This window comes from Sphaerodactylus townsendi, linkage group LG05 (genome assembly GCF_021028975.2).
Source record: "Sphaerodactylus townsendi isolate TG3544 linkage group LG05, MPM_Stown_v2.3, whole genome shotgun sequence".
Taxonomy (NCBI): domain Eukaryota; kingdom Metazoa; phylum Chordata; class Lepidosauria; order Squamata; family Sphaerodactylidae; genus Sphaerodactylus; species Sphaerodactylus townsendi.
This window is the reverse complement of record NC_059429.1, coordinates 133,038,383-133,061,089: the sequence shown is the minus strand read 5'-3', so window position 1 is coordinate 133,061,089 and position 22,707 is coordinate 133,038,383. Positions and strand designations below refer to the sequence as shown.

At 49.0% G+C, this 22,707-nt stretch overlaps 1 protein-coding gene across 3 annotated transcripts in view; it reads right to left on the bottom strand.

The window, feature by feature from the left end:
- HELZ2 (helicase with zinc finger 2) overlaps nucleotides 1-22,707 on the bottom strand; it is a 68,903-nt gene that overhangs the window by 30,497 nt on the left and 15,699 nt on the right. For all 3 annotated transcript variants that reach the window (XR_007244680.1, XM_048498868.1, XM_048498869.1), the window contains exons 3-9: nucleotides 18,565-18,748; nucleotides 16,572-16,679; nucleotides 13,851-14,374; nucleotides 12,281-12,719; nucleotides 6,679-6,878; nucleotides 3,548-4,334; nucleotides 2,496-2,571 (exon numbers count right to left, since the gene is read on the bottom strand). Coding sequence is in view for 2 of the 3 variants with exons in the window: in XM_048498868.1 (XP_048354825.1) it covers nucleotides 2,496-2,571; nucleotides 3,548-4,334; nucleotides 6,679-6,878; nucleotides 12,281-12,719; nucleotides 13,851-14,374; nucleotides 16,572-16,679; nucleotides 18,565-18,748 (2,318 nt within the window). In the remaining variant the exon portion in view is untranslated. The remainder of the gene's footprint in view (nucleotides 1-2,495; nucleotides 2,572-3,547; nucleotides 4,335-6,678; nucleotides 6,879-12,280; nucleotides 12,720-13,850; nucleotides 14,375-16,571; nucleotides 16,680-18,564; nucleotides 18,749-22,707) is intronic.

Here is a 22,707-nt window from a genome sequence, read left to right as displayed (position 1 = left end):
TAAATCATAAGAAACCTAATTAATAGAGTATTCCTGCTTGGGCAAATTGGGAAAGGCAAATTGAACAGAGGGTTGTCTTCCCTTTTCACAAACTCCCCTCCCTTGAAAGCTTCTAATAGACCCGTGTTTTTTCAAAGGGTGCCTGTTTCCCAAGGGGGGTAAAGAACCATTAAATCCTTTTCATCGGGCACTAAGATGGCTATATTGGAATCGCTCAACACAATGTGTTTAGGTTTCTGTTTTTGGGCTACGGATTTGAGTGCAGTCGCATCTTCAGAGACTGCAAAGATTTGTGGGATGCAAGCTTTAGAGAGTCAAAGCTCTGGAGAACCGGGTTCGATTCCCTGCCTCTCCACATACCATCTGCGGCAGGCTAGACAACTGGCCCCCTACCTCTCCCGCTCTGATCTGGCCACAGTGATCCATGCCACGGTCACCTCTAGGTTAGACTACTGTAACTCACTCTACGCAGGCTTACCCTTAGCCATGATCCGGAAATTGAAGCTCGTGCAAAATGCTGCAGCCAGGTTGCTGGCGGGAACATCTATTAGGGACCGGATTACTCCGGTCCTGTACCAACTACACTGGCTGCCGATCGAGTACCGGGTCATGTTTAAGGTTCTGGTTTTGACCTTTAAAGCTATTCGCGTGGCCTTGGACCAGCATTACCCACGGGACCGCCTTCCTCCCTATATCAGCCTCTGCTAGCAGCCCCTCCGCTCCTCGGAGGCTGACCTTCTCGGTGACTCCCTGGCCCCAAAGTGATCCCGGCTGGTTCCTCCACAAGGGCCAGGGCTTTTACGGCCCTGGCCCCTACCTGGTGGAACAGGCTCCCAGGTGAGATCAGGGCCCTGCGGGACATACAGAGTTTCCGCAGGGCCTGTAAAACGGACCTGTTCCACCAGGCATTTGGCCAGCCGGGATAACATCTCACTTCTGTGGAAAAAGCTGGCCTCCTGTGGCGGGTAGGAATGGGGAAGGGGAAACAATTTTAATCGCCATCTCAACTTTGAATTTTATAATTTGTATATGGTTTTAACTGGGATTGGGGGTGAATTGGATTTTAATTGTTTATATGTATGATGGACACCGCCCTGAGCCCTTCGGGGAAGGGCGGTATAGAAATTTAATAAAATAAAAAAATAAATAAAATAAATAAGTGGTGGCCTCTATAAGATGGAGAACTGGGTTCGATTCCCCCACTCCCTCACATCAAGCCAGCAGGGTAGCAAGGTCAATTTCCCGGTGGGGCTGGACATCTCCAGGCAACAGAGATCAGTTTACCCAGAGAAAATGGCCGCTTTGAAGGGTGGACTCTACAGCGTTGTGACCCATTGAAGTACCATCTCGAGGAGAGGTGGTACTTCAATGGGTCACAACACTGTAGAGTCCACCCTTCAAAGCACCAAAATCTCCAGGTATTTCCTAACCTAGAACTAGCAACCAGTTGCGTAGCTATAATGGGGCCATCTGGGGACAAACGCCCCGGGCGCCCCCTGGTGAGCCACATGGGGGCGGAAAATCGCCCCCACACTTCTGGTAAGTGGATGCGGGGGGTGTAGCTACTGGGGGTAGGGGGGGTGGCAGCGGGGGGCACGGGGAGGGAGCGTAGCTACCAGGGGTCGTAGGGTGGAAGAGAGGGTGCATAGCTAGCAGGGGGTGCCATTTTGCCCCGCTACGCAACCCTACTGCCCCCCGGCAACCCTACTGCTGAGTGACCTCGAACTAAGTCATAGTTCTCTCAAAACTCCCTCAACCCCACTTTCTTCGCGAACTCCCTATTGGGAGGGGGAGGGGCAATTATAAGCTGCTTTGAAACGCCTCACAGTAGAGAAAAATGGGGCATGAAATACTAACTCTTCTTCATCAGGGATGAAGTCTTGCTGTAAAAGAGCTACCGGATGTGAATCCAGCTCTTCTACGGCAGACCAACATGACTAACCTCAATGATGCGGCTGGCCACCACGTGGGCCAGGGCCTTTACAGCCCTGGCCCCTGCCTGGTGGAACACTCTTCCTCCAGCTGTCCGGGCCCTGCGGGATCTTGGTGAGTTCCGCAGGGCCTGTCAGACGGAGTTCCGCCGGGCTTTTGGAGTGTCCAGTCGTTGACAGGTGCCCCTTCCTCTTCCTCTTCTTCACTTCTGGGTCTCTTATCACCTGTGGGACCCGTTTCCCCCCCTCCTTTTTAGGAGGGTTTTAAGGAGGGCTATTGCGGACATTGTTTGTCACTGATCGCTGCGTTTTAAATTGTTCTAATGTATTTAAGGGTTATGGAATATATGTGATTTATGTTGTTCACCGCCCAGAGCCCTTCGGGAGTAGGGCGGTATACAAAACCCAACAATTAATTAAATAATTAGTTAGTTAATTAGTTAGTTAGTTAAGTTAGTTAGTTAAGTTAGTTAAGTTAGTTAGTTAAGTTAGTTAGTTATGTTAGTTAGCTAGCTAGCTAGCCAGACTCCTTTTTGGCTGCTTGATGGTTAAACAGGCACTAACCTGGCAGATTCTCATAACTTTCCACCATCACGTCATTCAACCATTTCTTCCTCAGCTCCTGCCGGATTACCGCCACCTGGGGGAAATAAGACACCGCTTTAAAAGAAGAACAACCACCTAACCATCAAACACCCTCCCACCTTCCAAAAAAAAAAGCACAAAAGGAAAAGCACGGCAAGAATGGGGAAACCTGCAAAGTTGGTGCCGTTTTGGCTGTTCTTGCGGATCCGACTGAGCAAAGGGAAATACATTTGAATTTGTTCCGGCTGTCGTGAATTTGAGCAAGCTATTTGCCTGGCTCGGTAAGTAACGTGTGGCAAGTACAACCATCGCTTTATTTGCCACATGGGTCAGTGTTTGGGAAATGGAAGTCCTCCCCACCTCGCTGATGACATACACTGCAATCCCTTGCAGAGTTACTCCAGTCTAAGCCAGTGGTGGGACCCAAAAATTTTAGTAACAGGTTCCCATGGTGGTGGGATTCAAACTGTTGCATAGCGCCAATGGGGATGGGCGGGGCATGACGGGGGCGTGGCCAGGCATTCTGGGGGTGGGGCATTCCTGGGTGGGTCCTTGCCACAGCCGCTGTGCCGGTCCTTGGGCGGGAAACAAATGCACGCAGGCCCAGGCTGCCACGCACGCCGGTGCACCTCCTGCTAGACTGCTTCAAGTTCTGCGCGCTACTGCTGAGAGGAGGGGCGTAACGAAGGCAAAAATCACGGGGCAAAATCACCAATTAGTAACCTCCTCTCGGCACACACCAATAATTAGTAGCCTACTCTCGGGAACCTGTGAGAACCTGCTGGATCCCACCTCTGTGTAAATCCAAACTCCTCTTCTTCAAACTCTAAAGCGTTCTCAATTGTTATGGGCTGCTCCGAGCCCCACTTTGTGATGGGAGGGGGGGGAATGGAATAAATCGAAATAAATAAAATCCTCCAGGACAGCCGTTTTCTCGAAGGGACCTGATTTCCGTCACCTGCAAATCAGCTGCAATTCCTGGAGGTCTCTGGGCGCCACCTGAAGCCAGGCAAACCTAGGAGGACCCCTACCTGGCTCCCACAGGAGACCACGCAGATCCTTCTGAGGTTCCGCTCCCCCCATTCGTCCGGCCACTTCTCGCTCATCTCTTGCACTTTCTCGACCACCTGCACGACCTCCGAAGTATTGATCCAAGACGTCTTCGAGGCGTCCCGCTCAGCGGAGCCAGCCACGTGGCAGAACATGAGCGGGTGGAACTCCGGGTGAGGGGGGATGTTGCCCATGGCTTGGATGGCGTCTTCCTTGCCGACGTAGAAGTGTCTGGAGACAAAGTTGATGATGCTGGCGGTGGAGCGGTAGTTCTCGTTGAAGATGATCCTGCTCTTCTTGGCCACTTCCTGCTTCTCCTTCTGGTAGTACTGGAAGAGGCGGTTCAGCAGCGTGTGGTCGGCCATCTGCTCGCCCCCTCGCAGGCAGAAGAGCTGCGGGGTCATCTGCATGTGGTCCCCCGCCAGGACGATGCGGGTCTGCAGCGTCGCGAGGGAGAGGGGGACCAGAGCTTCGCATTCCAGCATCTGAGCCGCCTCATCGATCAAGATGTGGCTGAAATAGCCGGCGGACACCCCGAGCTCCGGGGAGAGCATGGCGGTCGTTATGATGATCTGGTGCCGATCCAACTCTTCCCTGGTCGGGAGGCGAAAGGAATCCTGGTTGGCGGAGAGGCAGCAATACCGCAGCGTGATGGGGTCGGTCGTTTTGATCGACCTGTCAACGTATTTGATCCTGAGGGGGGTAGCCCCGGGGTGCCCGGATGCCACGTAGTCGTGGAAGTATTCCCGAGTGTAGATATCCGCCGCACTAAAAAAGAAGAAGCGCTTTGTGAAAATGCTGTAGGAGTATTTCTTTTTATGTAGCCGTATTTAAAAAATTTCAAGCAAAGTTGTTGCCTAAAATCCTCTACGGCATCCCAATTTGGATAAGCGATTTCCAACGTGATGTTGAACAAATCCAAGCATATTTTCTGAGAAGGATTTTGGGAGTCCTGAATAGTGTCACCTATCCAACTTTATGTCTCGAAGTTGGCCTCTCATATGTGGAAACAGAAGCTTGGATTGCCACCATAAAGTATTGGCTCAAAATACATTTTAGATCACTTGCAGGTAATATAAACTCAAACCTTTTTAAAGACAACTTTCAATTCTACTGGTTCAAAGTCATCGAGAACAAAATCAGAACCATAGGATTTGATTTGGACAATGTTGGGACTGATAGTGAACTGCATATTTTCAATCAGATTCGCGAAAGACTGAGGGATCTGGAACATCATTGTTTCTACTCAACAAAGGCGGCTGTATGCTCTCCTCGCTCCCTCGGAATACAACCAAGTTACAGAGCAAGAGCTAAATATCTCTCATCTCTGTTATCCATTAACCAATGTCGTGCATTCATGCTAGCACGCCTCAATATTTTCCAATCAGCGGAAACCTCAGGGAGATACCTCCAGATCCCTAAACACCAGAGACTATGCCGTTGCGGATGTGGATCTATAGAAACCATAACTCATATTCTTCTGGAATGCTGTCTTCACAGTAACCTGTGCATGATTCTAATTCACCCTCTGCTGCTTCCAAGACTTGAGCACTCCAAGTTCCAGACCACTCGCTTTCTGCGAAGTGACTGTAATCCATTGATCACCTTGGCAATGGCTAAATTCTTGGAAAGCATTTTAAACACCTGTATTTAAATGTTTTAAAAGTTTTCTCTTTTAAATGGAAATATGCTAATAATTTATATGCCATTAATGGTTAAAATGAAATGAAAAATTTCTTTTTATGTATTTAATTGTAAATATTTCTACCCTGCAACTCCAGATCAAAAAGCCCACCTAGAGTTGAGAACCGTAGATGAAACCAGGTAAAAACTACGCCCACAACAAAAGGCAATTAATCAAATGAAAGGCATCGTGTGAAACATAACGATAAAAAGATCCTAAGTCAGCAATGGCAAACCTTTTCAAGACCGAGTGCCCAAATTGCAACCCCAAACCCACTTATTTATCTCAAAGTGCCAGCACGGCAATTAAACCTGAATACTGAGGTTTTACTTTAGAAAAAACGGTTGGCTCCGAGGCCCGTGTTACTTGGGAGTAAGCTTGGTGAATCAACCATGCAATGCTTCGAATGGGTGAATCACGACCCTAGGACGGTTTACTCAGAAGCAAGCCCCATTGCCAGTAATCGAGCTTATTTCCAGGTAAAGAATGGTGCCCAGGCCAGCCTAGATGTGTGTGTGTGTGGGAGGGGTGATTTCCTTCCCCCACATGACGAACTCTGTGCGCAAGTGCCCACAGAAAGGGCTCTGAGTGCCACCTCTGGCACCCGTGCCATAGGTTCCCCACCGCTGTCCTAAGTGCTGGAATGATGTGCCAGAATGTAAAACTGCAAGGATTGTCATGCCCTTATATAAAGCAGTGGTGTGACCGTACTTGGAGTACTGTGTCCAGTTCTGGTCGCCGCATCTCAAAAAGGATATTGAGGAGATAGAAAAAGTGCAGAGAAGGGCAACGAGGATGATTGAGGGACTGGAGCACCTTCCTTATGAGGAGAGGCTGCAGCGTTTGGGACTCTTTCGTTTGGAGAGGAGAACGGCTGAGGGGGGATAGGATTGAAGTCTATAAAATTATGCATGGGGTAGAAAATGTGGACAGAGAGACATTTTTCTCTCTTTCTCACAATACTAGAACCAGGGGGCATTCATTGAAAATGCTGGGACGGATTGGACTAATAAAAGGAAATACTTCTTCACGCAACGTGTGATTGGTGTTTGGGATATGCTGCCACAGGAGGTGGTGATGGCCACTAACCTGGATAGCTTTAAAAGGGGCTTGGACAGATTTATGGAGGAGAAGTCGATTTATGGCTACCAATCTTGATCCTCTTTGATCTGAGATTGCAAATGCCTTAGCAGACCAGGTGCTCGGGAGCAGCAGCCACAGAAGGCCCTTGCTTTCACATCCTGCACGTGATCTCCCAAAGGCACCTGGTGGGCCACTGCGAGTAGCAGAGAGCTGGACTAGATGGACTCTGGTCTGATCCAGCTGGCTTGTTCTTATGTTCTTATGTTCTAATGTATTTCCTGTAGGCGACACCCCTTACCAAGATCTGCACTGAAAGCAGTCCCATAGTCCTTCGACCCAGTTTACCTGTTGGTGTGGGTACAGATCAAGACTCGCGCCTGGGGCTGCTTGATGATCTCCAGGGTGGCCATGGCCAACGTGAAGGTCTTCCCAGTCCCGAAAGGCCCATAAATCAGGAGCGGGGGCACTTGCCGGACCCCAGATGCCTGCCCCGTGATGAAGGAGAGGGCCTGAGACTGCTTCCTGTTAGCCCTCTGCAGCTGCACCTGTGGAGTTTTGTCATATAGCCAATATTAGCACAGCAATCCACATATCTCTACTGTTGTTTTAACGACACGCGTGTAAGCTTGTTGAAGCATGCGATTCCACATCTCCCTCAGTTTGAACCCTAAGCATCCACACCTGCGAGGGGAAGTTCTGATATTTCCTACAGTCGAAATGCTACACCTGCACCCAATTACTTTCACACCACCTCCCTCTTTTACTTAAAAGTGAACCCTGGTCCCGTTGTCCAAGTATCAAACCATGGATCCACTAAATCATTATATATATATCAGTGGTGGCCAACCTTTGGCACTCCAGATGTTATGGACTACAATCAGAGGTGGGATCCAGCAGGTTCTCACCAGTTTCCGAGAGTGGGTTACTAATTATTTGTGTGTGCCGAGAGGGGGTGACTAAAGAACATAAGAACATAAGAACAAGCCAGCTGGATCAGACCAGAGTCCATCTAGTCCAGCTCTCTGCTACTCGCAGTGGCCCACCAGGTGCCTTTGGGAGTTCACATGTAGGATGTGAAAGCAATGGCCTTCTGTGGCTGTTGCTCCCGAGCACCTGGACTGTTAAGGCATTTGCAATCTCAGATCAAAGAGGATCAAGATTGGTAGCCATAAATCGACTTCTCCTCCATAAATCTGTCCAAGCCCCTTTTAAAGCTATCCAGGTTAGTGGCCATCACCACCTCCTGTGGCATATTCCAAACACCAATCACACGTTGCGTGAAGAAGTGTTTCCTTTTATTAGTTCTAATTCTTCCCCCCAGCATTTTCAATGAATGCCCCCTGGTTCTAGTATTGTGAGAAAGAGAGAAAAATTTCTCTCTGTCAACATTTTCTACCCCATGCATAATTTTATAGACTTCAACTCATATCCCTCCCTCAGACGCCTCCAAACTAAAGAGAAAGTCCCAAACGCTGCAGCCTTTCCTCATAAGGAAGCTAAAAAAGGCAGTCCCTCAATCATCCTCGTCGTCACCTTCTCTGCACTTTTTTCTATCTCTTCAATATCCTTTTTGAGATGCGCTTACCAGAACTGAACACAGTACTCCAAGCGCGGTCGCATTCACAGCTTTATATAAGGGCATGACAATCTTTGCAGTTTTATTCTCAATTCCTTTCCTAATTCATCCCTCAGCATAGAGATTGCCTTTTTCACAGCTCCCATTCATTGAGCTGACATTCTTACCGAACTATCAACTAAGACTTCCAAGTCCCTTTCCTGGTCTGTGACTGAGCAGTTAACTGACCCCTGTAGCATGTATGTGAAGTTTGGATTTTTTGCCCCTATGCGTATCATCACTTTGCATTTTGCTACATTGAACTGCATTTGCCATTTCTTAGCCCACTCACCTAATTTATCAAGGTCCGCTTTGGAGCTCTCCTCGCAATCCTTTGTGGTTCTTCACCACCCTACATAATTTGGTGACATCTCCAAACTTGGCCCCCACGCTTACTCCACCCCTACTTCCAGGTCATTTATGTATAGGTTAAAGAGCACTGGTCCCAAAACGGATCCTTGGGGGACACCACTCCCTTACATCTCTCCATTGTGAGAATTTCCCATTTACACCCACTCTTTGCTTCCCGTTTCTCAACCAGTTTTTAATCCATTGGAGGACTTCTTATTCCTTCATTGCTGAGTTTTCTCAATAGTCTCTGGTGAGGAACTTTTGTCAAAAGCCTTTTGGAAATCCAAGTAGACAATGTCCACTGGTTCCCTCTTATCCACATGCCTGTTTACATCCTCAAAGAACTCTAGTAAGTTTGTAAGACAGGATTTGCTCTCTGCAAAAGCCATACTGGACTCTTTCTCAGCAGGTCTTGCTTTTCTACATGTTTTATAATTTTATCTTTTAATGACAGATTCTACCAATTTACCAGGAACAGATGTCAAACTGACTGGTCTTTTGTAATTTCCCAAGTCCCCTGTAGATCCTTAAAGATTGGTGTGACATTACATCTTCCAGTCTTCAGGGATGGAGCCTGATTTCAAGGATAAGTTGCATATTAATGGGGTCCGCTTTTCCGCCTCCCCGCCCTCGCCTCCCCGAGAGGCATCCTGCCTTTGAAACGGAGGCTCCATACAGCAATTGGGCATCAATAATGTAACTCCCCTGAACTGGGTTAATCCCTTTCAGGTACTGCAATTCATGGATTCTCAGCCTTTCGTACCTTTTATCTCACCAGTCTCTATCAAAGAACCTGTGTGTTTCACCATTGCTGTGTTGGGGCATTTTCTATAATGTGATGATGATTTAGAAATGACCTGGGTGCAAAAAAAATGGGGTCGGTGGGGTGGCTGCCCATGGGGGGGGGCATCCAACTCAGGTTTTGCCCAGGGCTCAGGTTTGCCTAGGTACGCCTCTGCCCCCTTTGCTGAGGGGGGGGGGCGGGCTGGCGAGGGAACCTGTTACTAAAATTTTTGGATCCCACCACTGACTACAATTCCCATCAGCCCCTGCCAGCATGGCCAATTGAGAATGGGAATTGTAGTCCATAACATCTGGAGTGCCAAAGGTTCACCACCACGGATATATATCTTCCGAATAGGCAGAATCATACGTTAGAGGTCCATTCCCAAACGGCAGCCAATCTGCTGCTTCAACTATTCACTGCTCCCTTTTTTTGTTAATGATACTGTCCACTAGTCAGGAGCTCTTTTGACTCTGGAACAATGGACCCAACTGCAAGCAAGCATGCGCCCCTGGACACACTCCTTCCCAGTTTCTTCTTAAAATAAGATAACGGTTTTTATGATCTCACCAGGGGTTAGGCTTATCTAAAGCTTCAGCGGCCTCCGACATCTGCTGAGCTATCCTGGGAGTCAACTTAATTGCGAGAAGTTTTTCACATATAACACAGACTAGCGGTACCCACCCACACGTTGTGGGTTATTGTGGTGAAATGGGAAAGGAACAGACGCTGACCCTTCCCTCTCCCTCCGCTAGGGTGGGTGGGTCATATCCAGATGCTGGGGCCCCTCCCTCCCCTCCCTTGCATGCCACTCCTCACTCTCTCCCCTCCCTCACTTCTCTTCCCTTGCATGCCACGCCTCCCCCTCCTTCCCTTCCCTTCCCTCTCCTGGATGTTTATGTATGTGTATGTGTTTCACTTCCATTCGAGCTATTGCCTATGTACTGTGTTCACTGCTCATATCTGGCCATCTGAGCTAACATTCTAAGCTGCACAAACATTCTAAGGGTGACAGTTACACACAGGCAGCTGCATGTCCTTTACCATGGAGCGCTAGGAAAAAGGTGTTTTACCTGGGCCAGGTGTGAAATTTCAGGTATGTGAACATCTAAAAACACTCTCACCTGGCTGACTATAGTGGCAGGGAATTTTAAGAGGAATTGGCCCAGCAGTTACTGAGTCATACTATCACTAACAAATACATGGTTAGCTTTTTATATATATAGATGATTAGCTCTAGTTGCCGTTCAGGAAGAAAGAATAAGACCGCAGAGAAGAAATGAGATACTCCTGTAAGCTTCAATAACGACTTCGTCCTTGGCTACAGACTCCCATAATATTTATTGCTGAAATTAATTAGAAGACTGTGAAAGGCAGTTCAGCGAAGGATACTTAGAAGCTCGGCAAGGTCTCTTTCAGATGTTGGATTGATTTATATATGTGGAATGCAATCCATGGCAGGGAGGGGGGGAGGGAACCGTTCCACGATGGCCAAAGACAGCATGACTGTGCCACTTCCTAAGGGGTTTCAGGCGAGGAACACGGGAAACTGTAAAACTCCCTGGCTGACTTGAAAAGCCCTATTGCCACTCAATGGGCTACACACCCTAAAACAGTGATGGCGAACCTTTTTGAGACTGTCCAAATTGCAACCCAAACCCCACTTATTTATCGCAAAGTGCCAACCCGGCAATTTAACCTGAATGCTGAGGTTTTAGTTTAGAAAAAAACAGTTGGCTCCCTCTTCCTCCACTCCACCTGCTCAAGCAGGGGCCAGCCTGCTCTAGCCTCCAGCAAGTCCCACCAGCTCTGTGCTTCTCTAGCATCTCTGCCTCCCCTGTGCCCCCCCCCCTCGGGCAGCAGCCACCCGGAGCACAGGCACCAGGCCTGCCAGCTGAGTCCTCCCTGCTCACCAGAGTGCGCGCACAGAGGCCCAGGCCAGCCTAGATGTGTGGGGGGTGGAAAATCACCCCCCCCACACACATGATGAACTCTGTGTGCGCGTGCCCACAGAGAGGGCTCTGAGTGCCACCTCTGGCACCCGTGCCATAGGTTCGCCACCACTGCCCTAAAACATGGCAGAAGTTCCCAGGCAGCGTGCATGGGGCCTGTAGAAGCTGACTAAAGCAAGCATGGGCTCCCATGGCCTAGGAGTGTTGGCGTATGTGTTGACACATAATACACCAGACATCACAATGTTGGAAGACAAGAAAGTGATCATCCTCGACATAGCAGTCCCTGGTGACAGCAGGGTCATTGAAAAAGAACACGAGAAGGTCACTAGATACTATGATTTGAAAATCAAGCTTCAGCGTCTATGGCTGAGGTCATCCCAGTGGTAGTTGGCACACTGGGCACCATCCCGAAAACACTAGGGCTGCACTTGAAACATCTTCGAATCGACAAAATTAACATCCGTCAGATTCAGAAGGCAGCCCTGCTGGGATCCACCCGAATACTACGCCGATACATTACAACTTCCTAGGCCTCTGGGTGGGGCTCGAATTGTAATGAAAGGCCAACAAACCAACTAAAGAACTGGCAGCTGTGAAATCAACCATAATAATAATAATATTCAAGTATTTCTGTCTTAAGTGAAAAGGACACACCTTCAATAAAGTTAATTAACCCCCAATAAAGTTCATTAAAAATACGAAGCCCAAGAAAGAAAATATAATGTCATATTTAGAACATATTCTTCTCAAAAGCAGTCTGTCTCAAACATACCTGATCATAAAGAGTTTTATTGTCCTGTTCTTCCGTTAAAGAGATACAGTTGTTTTACCACGTAACTATGTACATGTAACTGGGGGTAGAAAGTGCCAACAAGCCACAGTCCATTTAAGGTAACCCCCATTGGGAGGAGACCACCAAGGAAGTTCAGGGTTGTTTATGCAGAGACACTGAACTCCCTTGGTGGCCTCCTCCCAGTAATAGATAGGGCTGACCCTGCTTGCCTTCTATGATCGGACAAGATTGGGCTAGTCTGGGTCATCAAAGGCTTCAAGCTACAACCGACTGACGATAACCCCGTCGGGTATCCAACGCACAAGACGAACCGAGGTATCATTGCCTGCTTCGGAACAGCGACCCTGGACTCCAACCAACTAGCCAACCCTTCTTAGCTTCCAGATCTGAGGAGATTGAGCCAGGACAATCCTCCTAATTAGAGACAAATAAATAAACCTGTTACACACCTGCTCAGGAGGTCGTGGGATGGAGCAGGCCGCCACATCTGGAAGGACGAGCCGCGCATCCAAGAGCTGATCGGCGGCGTTGTGCCACTGCCGAAACTGCAGCTGGTCAATACGGAACTGAACTTCGACCCTGACGGCGGTCCCGCTTTTGAGGCCCAGCTCAAAGCAGCAACGCTTGGGGAGGAGGAGCCAGATGCCCGTCTCGGTGATGCTTTTGGTGTCCAAGCTGACCTCGTAGATGCGGTTGTTGACGGGGGGATCCAGCGCCAGGAAGGCAGTTTGGACAGAACGGTGAAGCAGGTATCCCTCCTTGGAGTCACAGGTCACCGAGCAAGGCGTGGGGACGTTGGCATACAGCTCACCTGGAGGGGCAATCTTCATCCCCATAAAAGGTGTTTCAAACATCTGATGAAGGGAGGCGGCCACTTGCAAGCTAAGCCTGAGTCAGAGGCAGGTATGGGGGAAACAGAGAGAAAGCGAGGCAGAGAAAGGAGGCATACGTTAGCTTTAATCCTTCAGGGGCTGGAGATCTCAAACCAGCTGTGGACTTCATAAGACGCAATCATGGGGTCTATTCCACAAAAGCTTAAGCCATGGTTCAAAAATCAGTTTTGACAAAGCTCCCATTTGTACTAGGATGTTGTGGGTTTTCCGGGTTGTGTGGTCGTGTCCCAGTAGCATTTCCTCCTGACGTTTTGCCTGCATCTGTGGCTGGCATCTTCAGGTGTATCACAGAGAGAAGTCTGTTACAAGTGTGTAACAGACTTCTCTCTGTGATACGCCTCTAAAGATGCCAGCCACATGTGCAGGCAAAACATTAGGAACAAGATCTACCAGACCTCAGCCACACAGCCCGGAAGACCCACAACAACTAGCCCAGCCAAGGCTCGGTGACTCTAGTCAAAAAGGTGCAAGCTTGAAAATATAAGGCCAGGAAGGTGAAAGTTCAATGCCAGTCTTCTGCACTGATAATAAATGATTATGTTGGAGACCCCTGCTCTTTAGTTCAGGTTGATTTGAAACCACTTTTCAATTAAAAAGTCCCCAAGACAGCAGCGACAAAGCCACAAAAACCAATAAAATACAGTAGCAACAAAACCATAAAAAACAATAAAATACAGTAACAACCCATAGTAGAAGAAGACGAAGAGTTTGGATTTATATCTCCCCTTTCTCTCCTGCAGGAGACTCAAAGGGGCTGACAATCTCCTTGCCCTTCCCCCCTCACAACAAACACCCTGTGAGGTGGGTGGGGCTGAGAGAGCTCCGAGAAGCTGTGACTAGCCCAAGGTCACCCAGCTGGCGTGTGTGGGAGTGCGCAGGCTAATCTGAATTCCCCAGATAAGCCTCCACAGCTCAGGCGGCAGAGCGGGGAATCAAACCTGGTTCCTCCAGATTAGATACACAAGCTCTTAAACCTCCTACACCACTGCTGCTCCAGTAGCAACAAAACCATAAAAAACAATAAAATACAGTAACAACCCGTAGTACCCCCTTGTAACCCCAATTCTTATTGATCAAGTTGCTTACGGGATGCCCACGGAAGACACCTGCAAGGGCTGCCACTCACTTTGTGATAAGAGCTTGCTCCGCCTCTTCCTCTCTGAACAGGAAGTTGTGCATTTGCTCGCGATAGTTGACGAGGGTGATTGGCTTGCACTCGGCACCGTGCTGGAAATCCAGGGACAGCGATGGGATCTTATATTTGGCCAGCAGCTCCATCTCCTTACCAGTGCGCGGCACGCCGGGCACCACCACCCGGTTGCCGCTGTGCCATCGTTCAAAGTTCACAAACTGGCTGTTGTGCTCTGCCGCCGGATCCACGCGCCAGTGAGCTTCCTTCTTACCAATCTTAGCCTGGAGCTTTTGCACCAAAACCGGACGGCTGCCGAAGTCGAACACCAGCCACTGTTCGTAGACTCCGAAAGTGCAGCACGAAACACATACTCGTATCACAGAAACGGGAGGGGAGGTGGGCAGAGGTTTGTATCTCTCTCCGGAGGAGTAGGTGAGGCCCGGAGGGAGCCCGTCCCCAACCAGGAAGAAGGTAGCTCCAGGAGTCCTCTTCAATAAAGCCACATGCTTTAGGGGCTTCTGAAATCAGAAGGAAACAGCCTCAGAAGCACTGAAGAAAAGCACAACCAACACACATATCAATGCCCCAGCAAGGAGCCAGGGTGGTCAGTGGCATAGTGGTTAGAGCTGCAAGAGGCCCTGGGTTCAAATCCCCGCTGTCGTGAAACCCACCAGCTGATCTCGATCCATCGTTTCTCACCTAGTCTCCCTAGCCACGTTGTCGTGAAGATAAAATCGGAAAGGGAAAAAAATCAGGATAAAAATGTACTAGACAGAGGGCTGCCCTGAGAGCATGCTCAGTTCACAATCCTGAGGCCGGTTGCTTCTTGTAAGACAGATTCATGAAGGATTGGACCGTCAGCCATGGGGAATAAGTAGAACTCCCAGGTTCAAGAGCAGTGTACTCAGTAGTGGGATCCAAACATTTTAGTAACAGGTTCCCATGGTGGTGGGAATCAAACTGTGGCGTAGTGCCAATGGGCTGGGCGGGGCACGACGGGGGTGTGGCCGGGAATTCCAGGGGCGGGGCATTCCTGGGCAGGGCTGTGGCAAGGATGCAGCCGCTGTGCCGGTCCTTGGGTGGGAAACGAATGCACGCAGGCGCAGGCTGCCACGCACGCCGGCGCACCTCCTGCTAGACTGCTTCAAGTTCTGCGCGCTACTGCTGAGAGGAGGGGCGTAACTAAGGCAAAAATCACATGGCACAATCACCAATAAGTAACCCCCTCTCGGCACACGCAAATAATTAGTAACCTACTCTCGGGAACCTGTGAGAACCTGCTGGATCCCACCTCTGAGTGTACTCCTACATACCAGTTCCTGGGAGAAGAAGTGAGATAAAGCTATGCTATTTGTGGGGTTCCCAGAGGCATTTGGCAACAAGAACAGAACTTGCATTTTGTCTTCAAATAACTACTACCTGCCAGCTTATTAGAGAACTGTGGGTTACCCACACTAATTGTCTGCAATTTGGGTCATAGGTTCTGATTCCTGACAGACAGAAGGCCCTTGGATCTTTAGAAAAACACATTTATTTCGCTCAGAATATTTCTGTGCCGTCTCTTCAGAGTCCAGCTTGACTCTGGACGGCTTACAATTAAAACAACATAGCAATCTAACGTGAGCGGCTGGACATAAATGACATAAAGACAATCCATGAAATCAAAGCAGACTGTTAAAAAAGCTGGTGTGATAAAGCCCTATTGTGAAAAGCTGAGGTAAAAAGATGTGTTTTAGTCCAGCACAGTGATGGCGAACCTTTTCGAGACCAAGTGCCCAAACTGCAACCCAAAACCCACTTATTTATTACAAAGTGCCAACACAGCAATTTAACCTCAATAATGAGGTTTGAGTTTAGAAAAAACGGTTGGCTCTGAGGCATGCGTTACTCGGGAGTAAGCTTGGTGGTAGTCGGTGGCTTTGCTTTGAAGCAACCGTGCAACTCTTCCAACGGGTGAATCATGACCCTAGGAGGGTTTACTCAGAAGCAAGCCCCATTGCCAGCAACCGAGCTCACTCCCAAGTAAAGAATCACGCTTTAGTTCTTCCCATGAAAATCAGTGGGGTTTAACAGCGCTTGACAGGGTTACCTACACTGCTTCCCCAAAACTAGGACTTAGGTTTAATGCTAATAATTGAGACCAGTGGCCCAGGCCAGCCTAGATGTGTGTGTGTGGGGGGGGGGGGGGATGGGGGCGACTCTGTTTGCGTGTGCCCACAGAAAGGGCTCTGAGTGCCACCTCCGGCACTATGCCATAGGTTCGCCACCACTGGCCTAGCACCTAAAAGAGGGTACACGAAGAGAGACTTGGAGAGCTGGGTATGTTTAGTCTGGAGAAATGAAGGTTAAGGAGGGACAAGATAGCCATGTTAGATATTTGAAGGAATGTCATGTCGAAGAGGGAGCAAGCTTGTTTTCTGCTGCCTCAGAGACTAGGACCAAGAGTAATGGATTCAAGGTGCAGGAAAAGAGATTCCATCTAAACATTAGGAAGAACTTTTTGTCAGGGCTGTTCGACAGTGGGATTCACTGCCTCGCAGAGTGGTGGAGTCTCCTTCTTTGGAGTTTTTAAAGAGAGGCTGGACAGCCCATCTGTCAGGAGTGCTTCGATTGTGTGTTCCCACATTGCAGGAGGTTGGACTTGATGGCCCTTGGGGTCTCTTCCAACTCTATGATTCTATACTCCATGGCCTCAACCGTGTGTTTCACACTTACCTGGGAATGAACCCGGAAAACCCACTGATATTGTATCTTCTTCTCCTCTGACTGCACTTGCAGGGGCTGCTGGCAGGTAACGGTCACACCGTCGACCTGTTCCGAAATCTGGTGGAAGAGGTGACAAGGTAAAGGCAGAGTTTGGTAGGTGTACCCAGGAATCTTAATCAGCTTGCATAATTGTTTGTTGCCATGGATGAAGAAAAGATCAGACCAGGTGCTCAGGAGCAGCAGCAGCAGAAGGCCGTTGCTTTCACATCCTGCAGGTGAGCTCCCAAAGGCACCTGGTGGGCCACTGCGAGTAGCAGAATGCTGGACTAGATGGACTCTGGTCTGATCCAGCAGGCTAGTTCTTATGTTCTTATGTTCTTATCAAATGCAACTCATTCTCGGTGCCCAGCTATGCGACTGATCACTACTGACATACCTTCACCGGTTCACATGGTGTTAACCATTGCGTGATTTCAGAATGAGAGGTATACCCAGAGGTGGGATCCAGCAGGTTCTCACAGGTTCCCGAGAGTAGGTTACTCATTGTTTGTGTGTGCCGAGAGGGGGTTACTAATCGGTGATTTTGCCACGTGATTTTTGCCTTAGTTACGCCCCTCCTCTCAGCAGTAGCGCGCAGAACTTGAAGCAGTCTAGCAGGAGGTGCACCAGCGTGCGCGGCAGCCTGCACCTGTGTGCATTTGTTTCCCGCCTAAGGACCGGCACAGCGGCTGCGTCCTTGCCACAGCCCCGCCCAGGAATGCCCCGCCCCCCAGAATGCCCAGCTAACTGCTAGTCGTGCCTCGGCCCCAAATGAAATTCCCATTGCATGCTTAATGGCCACAGTTTGAATCCCACCACCTTGGGAACCTGTTACTAAAATTTTTGGATCCCACCACTGGGCATAAAGCATTATTTTCATGGAGGAATTTGCTTCTATCCCACCTTTTATCTACCCTACAGCTCCTGCTGGAGTATACTGGGGCTCCCAGAAAACTCAGCTTCAGACAAGGCAACAAAGAGTCTGAGAAACAAATCCTACAGGGAAACATTGAAAAAACTAGATGGCTTAGCTTGGAGAAGGATAACGAATTGGGCTGTTCGACAGTGGAATTCATTGCCTTGGAGAGTGGTGGAGTCTCCTTCTTTGGAGGTTTTTAAACAAAGGCTGGATCAGCATATGTCGGGAGTCCTTTGATTGTGTGTTCCTGCATGGCAGGGGATTGGACTGGATGGCCCTTGGGGTCTCTTCCAACTCTATGATTCTATGCTGCATTGTTTAGACCTCACCTGGAATATTGTGTACAGTTCTGGGCACCACAATTCAAGAAGGATATTGACAAGCTGGAATGGGTCCAGAGGAGGGCAACCAAAATGGTCAAAGGTCTGGAATCCATGCCCTACAAGGAGAGACTTAGGGAGCTGGGTAGGTTTAGTTTGGTGAAGAGAAGGTCAAGAGGTGACATGATAGCCATGTTTAGATATCTGAAGGGATGTCATGTTGGAGAGGGAGCAAGCTTGTTTTCTGCTGCTCCAGAGACTAGGACCAGGAGTCATGGGTTCAAGGGGAAGGAAAAGAGATTCCACCTAAACATTAGGAAGAACTTCCTGACAGTCAGGGCTGTTCGACAGTGGGATGCACTGCCCCGGAGTGTGGTGGAGTCTCCTCCTTTGTAGGTTTTTAAACAGAGGCTGGATGGCCGTCTGTCAGGAGTGCTTGGATTGTGTGTTCCTGCATGGCAGGGGGTTGGACTTGATGGCCCTTGGGGGTCTCTTCCAACTCTAGCACCCCTTCCGCACACGCAAAATAATGCGTTTTCAAACCACTTTCACAACTGTTTGCAAGTGGATTTTGCCATTCCGCACAGCTTCAAAGAGCACTGAAAGCAGTTTGAAAGTGCATAATTCCGCATGTGCGGAATGAGCCTAGGATTCTATGGTTTCTACTAAGGAAGAGTACTGAGGAAGAGACACTCCAGTTTCCCCTCCCCAGCCAACTACTTACAATTAAGACCTCGTTGTGGCTTTGCTGGTATTCCGCTAGAAGCCGGTCCTGGTAAGAGAGGAGGCCACCCTCTTTGGCGGAGTTCTTCTTCTCCTCTGCCGCTTTCGCCCTCTGGATCCACTCTTCGAGCTCCTCCGGGGAATGCGCCTTTGTGCAGTCCTGCCCATATTCACAAATTTCAGCTCTGCGGGAAGAAACCAAGAACATAAGAACATAAGAACTAGCCTGCTGGATCAGACCAGAGTCCATCTAGTCCAGCATTCTGCTACTCGCAGTGGCCCACCAGGTGCCTTTGAGAGAGTTTGAAGAGAAGAGTTTGGATGTATATCCCCCCTTTCTCTCCTGCAGGAGACTCAAAGGGGCTGACAATCTCCTTGCCCTTCCCCCCTCACAACAAACACCCTGTGAGGTAGGTGGGGCTGAGAGAGCTCCGAGAAGCTGTGATTCTCAGCCCAAGGTCACCCAGCTGGCAGTGTGGGAGTGTACAGGCTAATCTGAATTCCCCAGATAAGCCTCCACAGCTCAGGCGGCAGAGCTGGGAATCAAACCCGGTTCCTCCAGATTAGATACACGAGCTCTTAACCTCCTACGCCACTGCTGCTCCTTTGGGAGCTCACATGCAGGATGTGAAAGCAATGGCCTTCTGCTGCTGCTGCTCCGGAGCACCTGGTCTGCTAAGGCATTTGCAATCTCAGATCAAGGAGGATCAAGATTGGTAGCCATAAATCGACTTCTCCTCCATCAATCTGTCCAAGCCCTTTTTAAAGCTATCCAGGTGAGTGGCCATCACCACCTCCTGGGGCAGCATATTCCAAACACCGATCACACCAAACACCAACCAGCCCAGAGACAAAAAGAATTACACAAAAGGATGTACATTCCCCTCCTTTTTACTTTGCCCAGAGCGGAAAGCCCTTGATCTGAGCTACAAAGAGAGGTTTTATCCCATCCTTTGGGCAGCCTGTTCCTTCTCTTCTTGCCCACATCTCTTTCAAGAGCTGTTTTTAGGCCTTGTGTTATGATTTTTTAATGCAGGGTAGCTCTAGCAATCACCAGAAACTCTACTGTAGGATTGCTAGAGGGTTTCTGGCAATTGTTAGAGCTACTCGTCGTGCCCCTAGAGCAGTGATGGCGAACCTATGGCACGGGTGCCAGAGGTGGCACTCAGAGCCCTCTCTGTGGGCACGCACAAACAGAGCTCATCATGTGGGGGGTGGAAAATCACTCTCCCCCCCCCCCCCCCACACACACACATCTAGGCTGGCCTGGGCCGCTGGGCTCGATTATTAGCATTAAAGCTAAGACCTAGTTTTGGGGAAGCAGGGTAGGCAACCCTGTTAAGCGCTGTTAAGCCCCACTGATTTCCATGCGAAGAACTAAAGCGCAATCCTTTACCTGGGAGTAAGCTCGGTTGCTGGCAATGTGGCTTGATTCTGAGTAAACCCTCCTAGGGTTAAACGGATTCACCCGGCCTCAAAGAATTGCATTTGGATTTAGCTTCCTAAAAGCAAAAGTTTCTTTAACAACTACTCACACAAGCTTACTCCCACGAGTAATGCACGCAAATTCAACCGCCTTTTTTTCTTAACTAAAACCTCAGCATTCAGGCTAAATTGCCGTGTTGGCACTTTGTGATACATAAGTGGGTTTTGGGCTGCAGTTTGGGCACTCGGTCTCGAAAAGGTTCGCCATCACTGCCCTAGAGACACACTATTTTCCTTATTTAAGCCTCAGTTGTACCCTTAGTTAGAATGGGTTTAGTTGCCTTTTGTACAGATTCTGTGGGAGGGAACCTCAATTAGACCCTGTCCCTTTAAGAAGCCCTCTAGAGGCAAAGCACTATAGCATTCTTACTAGTTAGCAGTTCCTGAGTGACTGTCTGTTTAGTTCAGGCGTCTGGGGAAGGCTGGAGACAGCAATATCTCAGACATTAAAGGTCTTAGAGATGTATTGTCGAAGGCTTTCACGGCCGGAATCACTGGGGTGCTGTGTGGTTTCCGGGCTGTGTGGCCGTGTTCTAGCAGCATTCTCTCCTGACGTTTCGCCTGCATCTGTGGCTGGCATCTTCAGAGGATCTGATAGTAGGAATGGAAAGCAAGTGGAGTATATATATTGTGAGGTCAAAAGGTGAGGCCCTCTGAATAGAGTAGCCTGGTATGTGAGTCACAAAGAAGTCTGTAGCCTGGGAGTAACAATGAAAATAGCAAGGTCAATAGGTGAATGGATCTGAATAGAAGTATCCTGGTCTTTGTTTCCTTTGGTTGATACTCCCAGGCTACAGACTTCTTTGTGACTCACATACCAGGCTACTTCTATTCCAGAGGTGGCCTCGCACCTTTGACCTCACAGTATATATACTCCACTTGCTTTCCATTCCTACTATCAGATCCTCTGAAGATGCCAGCCACAGATGCAGGCGAAACGTCAGGAGAGAATGCTGCTAGAACACGGCCATACAGCCCGGAAACCACACAGCACCCAAGTCTTAGAGATGCATAGAACTCAGAGTAAGCAAGTTCAACAGGATTGCAAGGAAACAGAGTCCAAGTAGAAGACACCGGGAGATCTCAGAGGCGGCAAAGCAGCGCAGACTTCCTTAGAAGCAGATAAGGAAAAGTTGGTGTCTGCAAGTTCTTCAAACAATCTCCAAACGTTTTCAGCATTGCAAGTATTCTTTACTAGTTAGAATTCATGGGAGGAGGAGTCAGAGTTCTAAACTTTCAATATTGTTAAACCGTTTTTGAAATGGGGTGCTGTGTGGTTTCCGGGCTGTATGGCCGTGTTCTAGCAGCATCCTCTCCTGACGTTTCGCCTGCATCTGTGGCTGGCATCTTCAGAGGATCTGATGCGAGGATCTTCAGATCCTCTGAAGATGCCAGCCACAGATGCATAAGAACATAAGAACATAAGAACAAGCCAGCTGGATCAGACCAAAGTCCATCTAGTCCAGCTCTCTGCTACTCGCAGTGGCCCACCAGGTGCCTTTGGGAGCTCACATGCAGGCGAAACGTCAGGAGAGAATGCTGCTAGAACACGGCCATACAGCCCGGAAACTACACAGCACCTCAGTGATTCCGGCTGTGAAAGCCTTCGACAATATGTTTTTGAAATGTTGCTTATTTGTCTGTGGGTCTTGCACTTTGTTCTGGCTGAGTGCAAGGCACCTGATTTTAGTTTGCTTGGGGAACAGAACGCTACTCTTATTGTTTCCAGGTAGCTCTAGGAATCGTCACAAACGCTGCAGTCGGAACTTTTGCTAAGTAACAGAGGCCGTGTTTTTCTCTTCAAGTTTTTTTCCCCAGGACGATCACATCCCACCCCCTTCACCACAGTTTCCATCCACTGATCAGCTGACAAAAAAGAAGTCCGACCTGCAAAGATTGTCATGCCCTTATATAAAGCAGTGGTGCAACCGCACTTGGAGTCCTGTGTTCAGTTCTGGTTGCCACATCTCAAAAAGGATATTGAGGAGATAGAAAAAGTGCAGAGAGGGGCAAACGAAGATGATTGAGGGACTGGAGCACCTTCCTTATGAGGAGAGGCTGCAGCGTTTGGGACTCTTTAGTTTGGAGAGGAGACGTCTGAGGGGGGAGATGATTGAAGTCTATAAAATTATGCATGGGGTAGAAAATGTTGACAGAGATAAATTTTTCTCTCTTTCTCACAATACTAGAACCAGGGGGCATGCATTGAAAATGCTGGGGGGAAGAATTAGGAGTAATGAAAGGAAACGCTTCTTCACGCAACGTGTGATTGGTGTTTGGAATATCCTGCCACAGGAGGTGGTGATGGCCACTCACCTGGATAGCTTTAAAAGGGGCTTGGACAGATTGATGGAGGAGAAGTCGATCTATGGCTACCAATCTTGATCCTCCTTGATCTGAGATTGCAAATGCCTTAACAGTCCAGGTGCTCGGGAGCAATAGCCGCAGAAGGCCATTGCTTTCACATCCTGCATGTGAGCTCCCAAAGGCACCTGGTGGGCCACTGCGAGTAGCAGAGAGCTGGACTAGATGGACTCTGGTCTGATCCAGCTGGCTTGTTCTTATGTTCTTATGCATGACTTCCTGTGAAGACTCTGGACTTCCTCTGTTCTCTGCTTAACTGGCCCCCTCCCATTAAATACTTATTTCTGCACCGCCT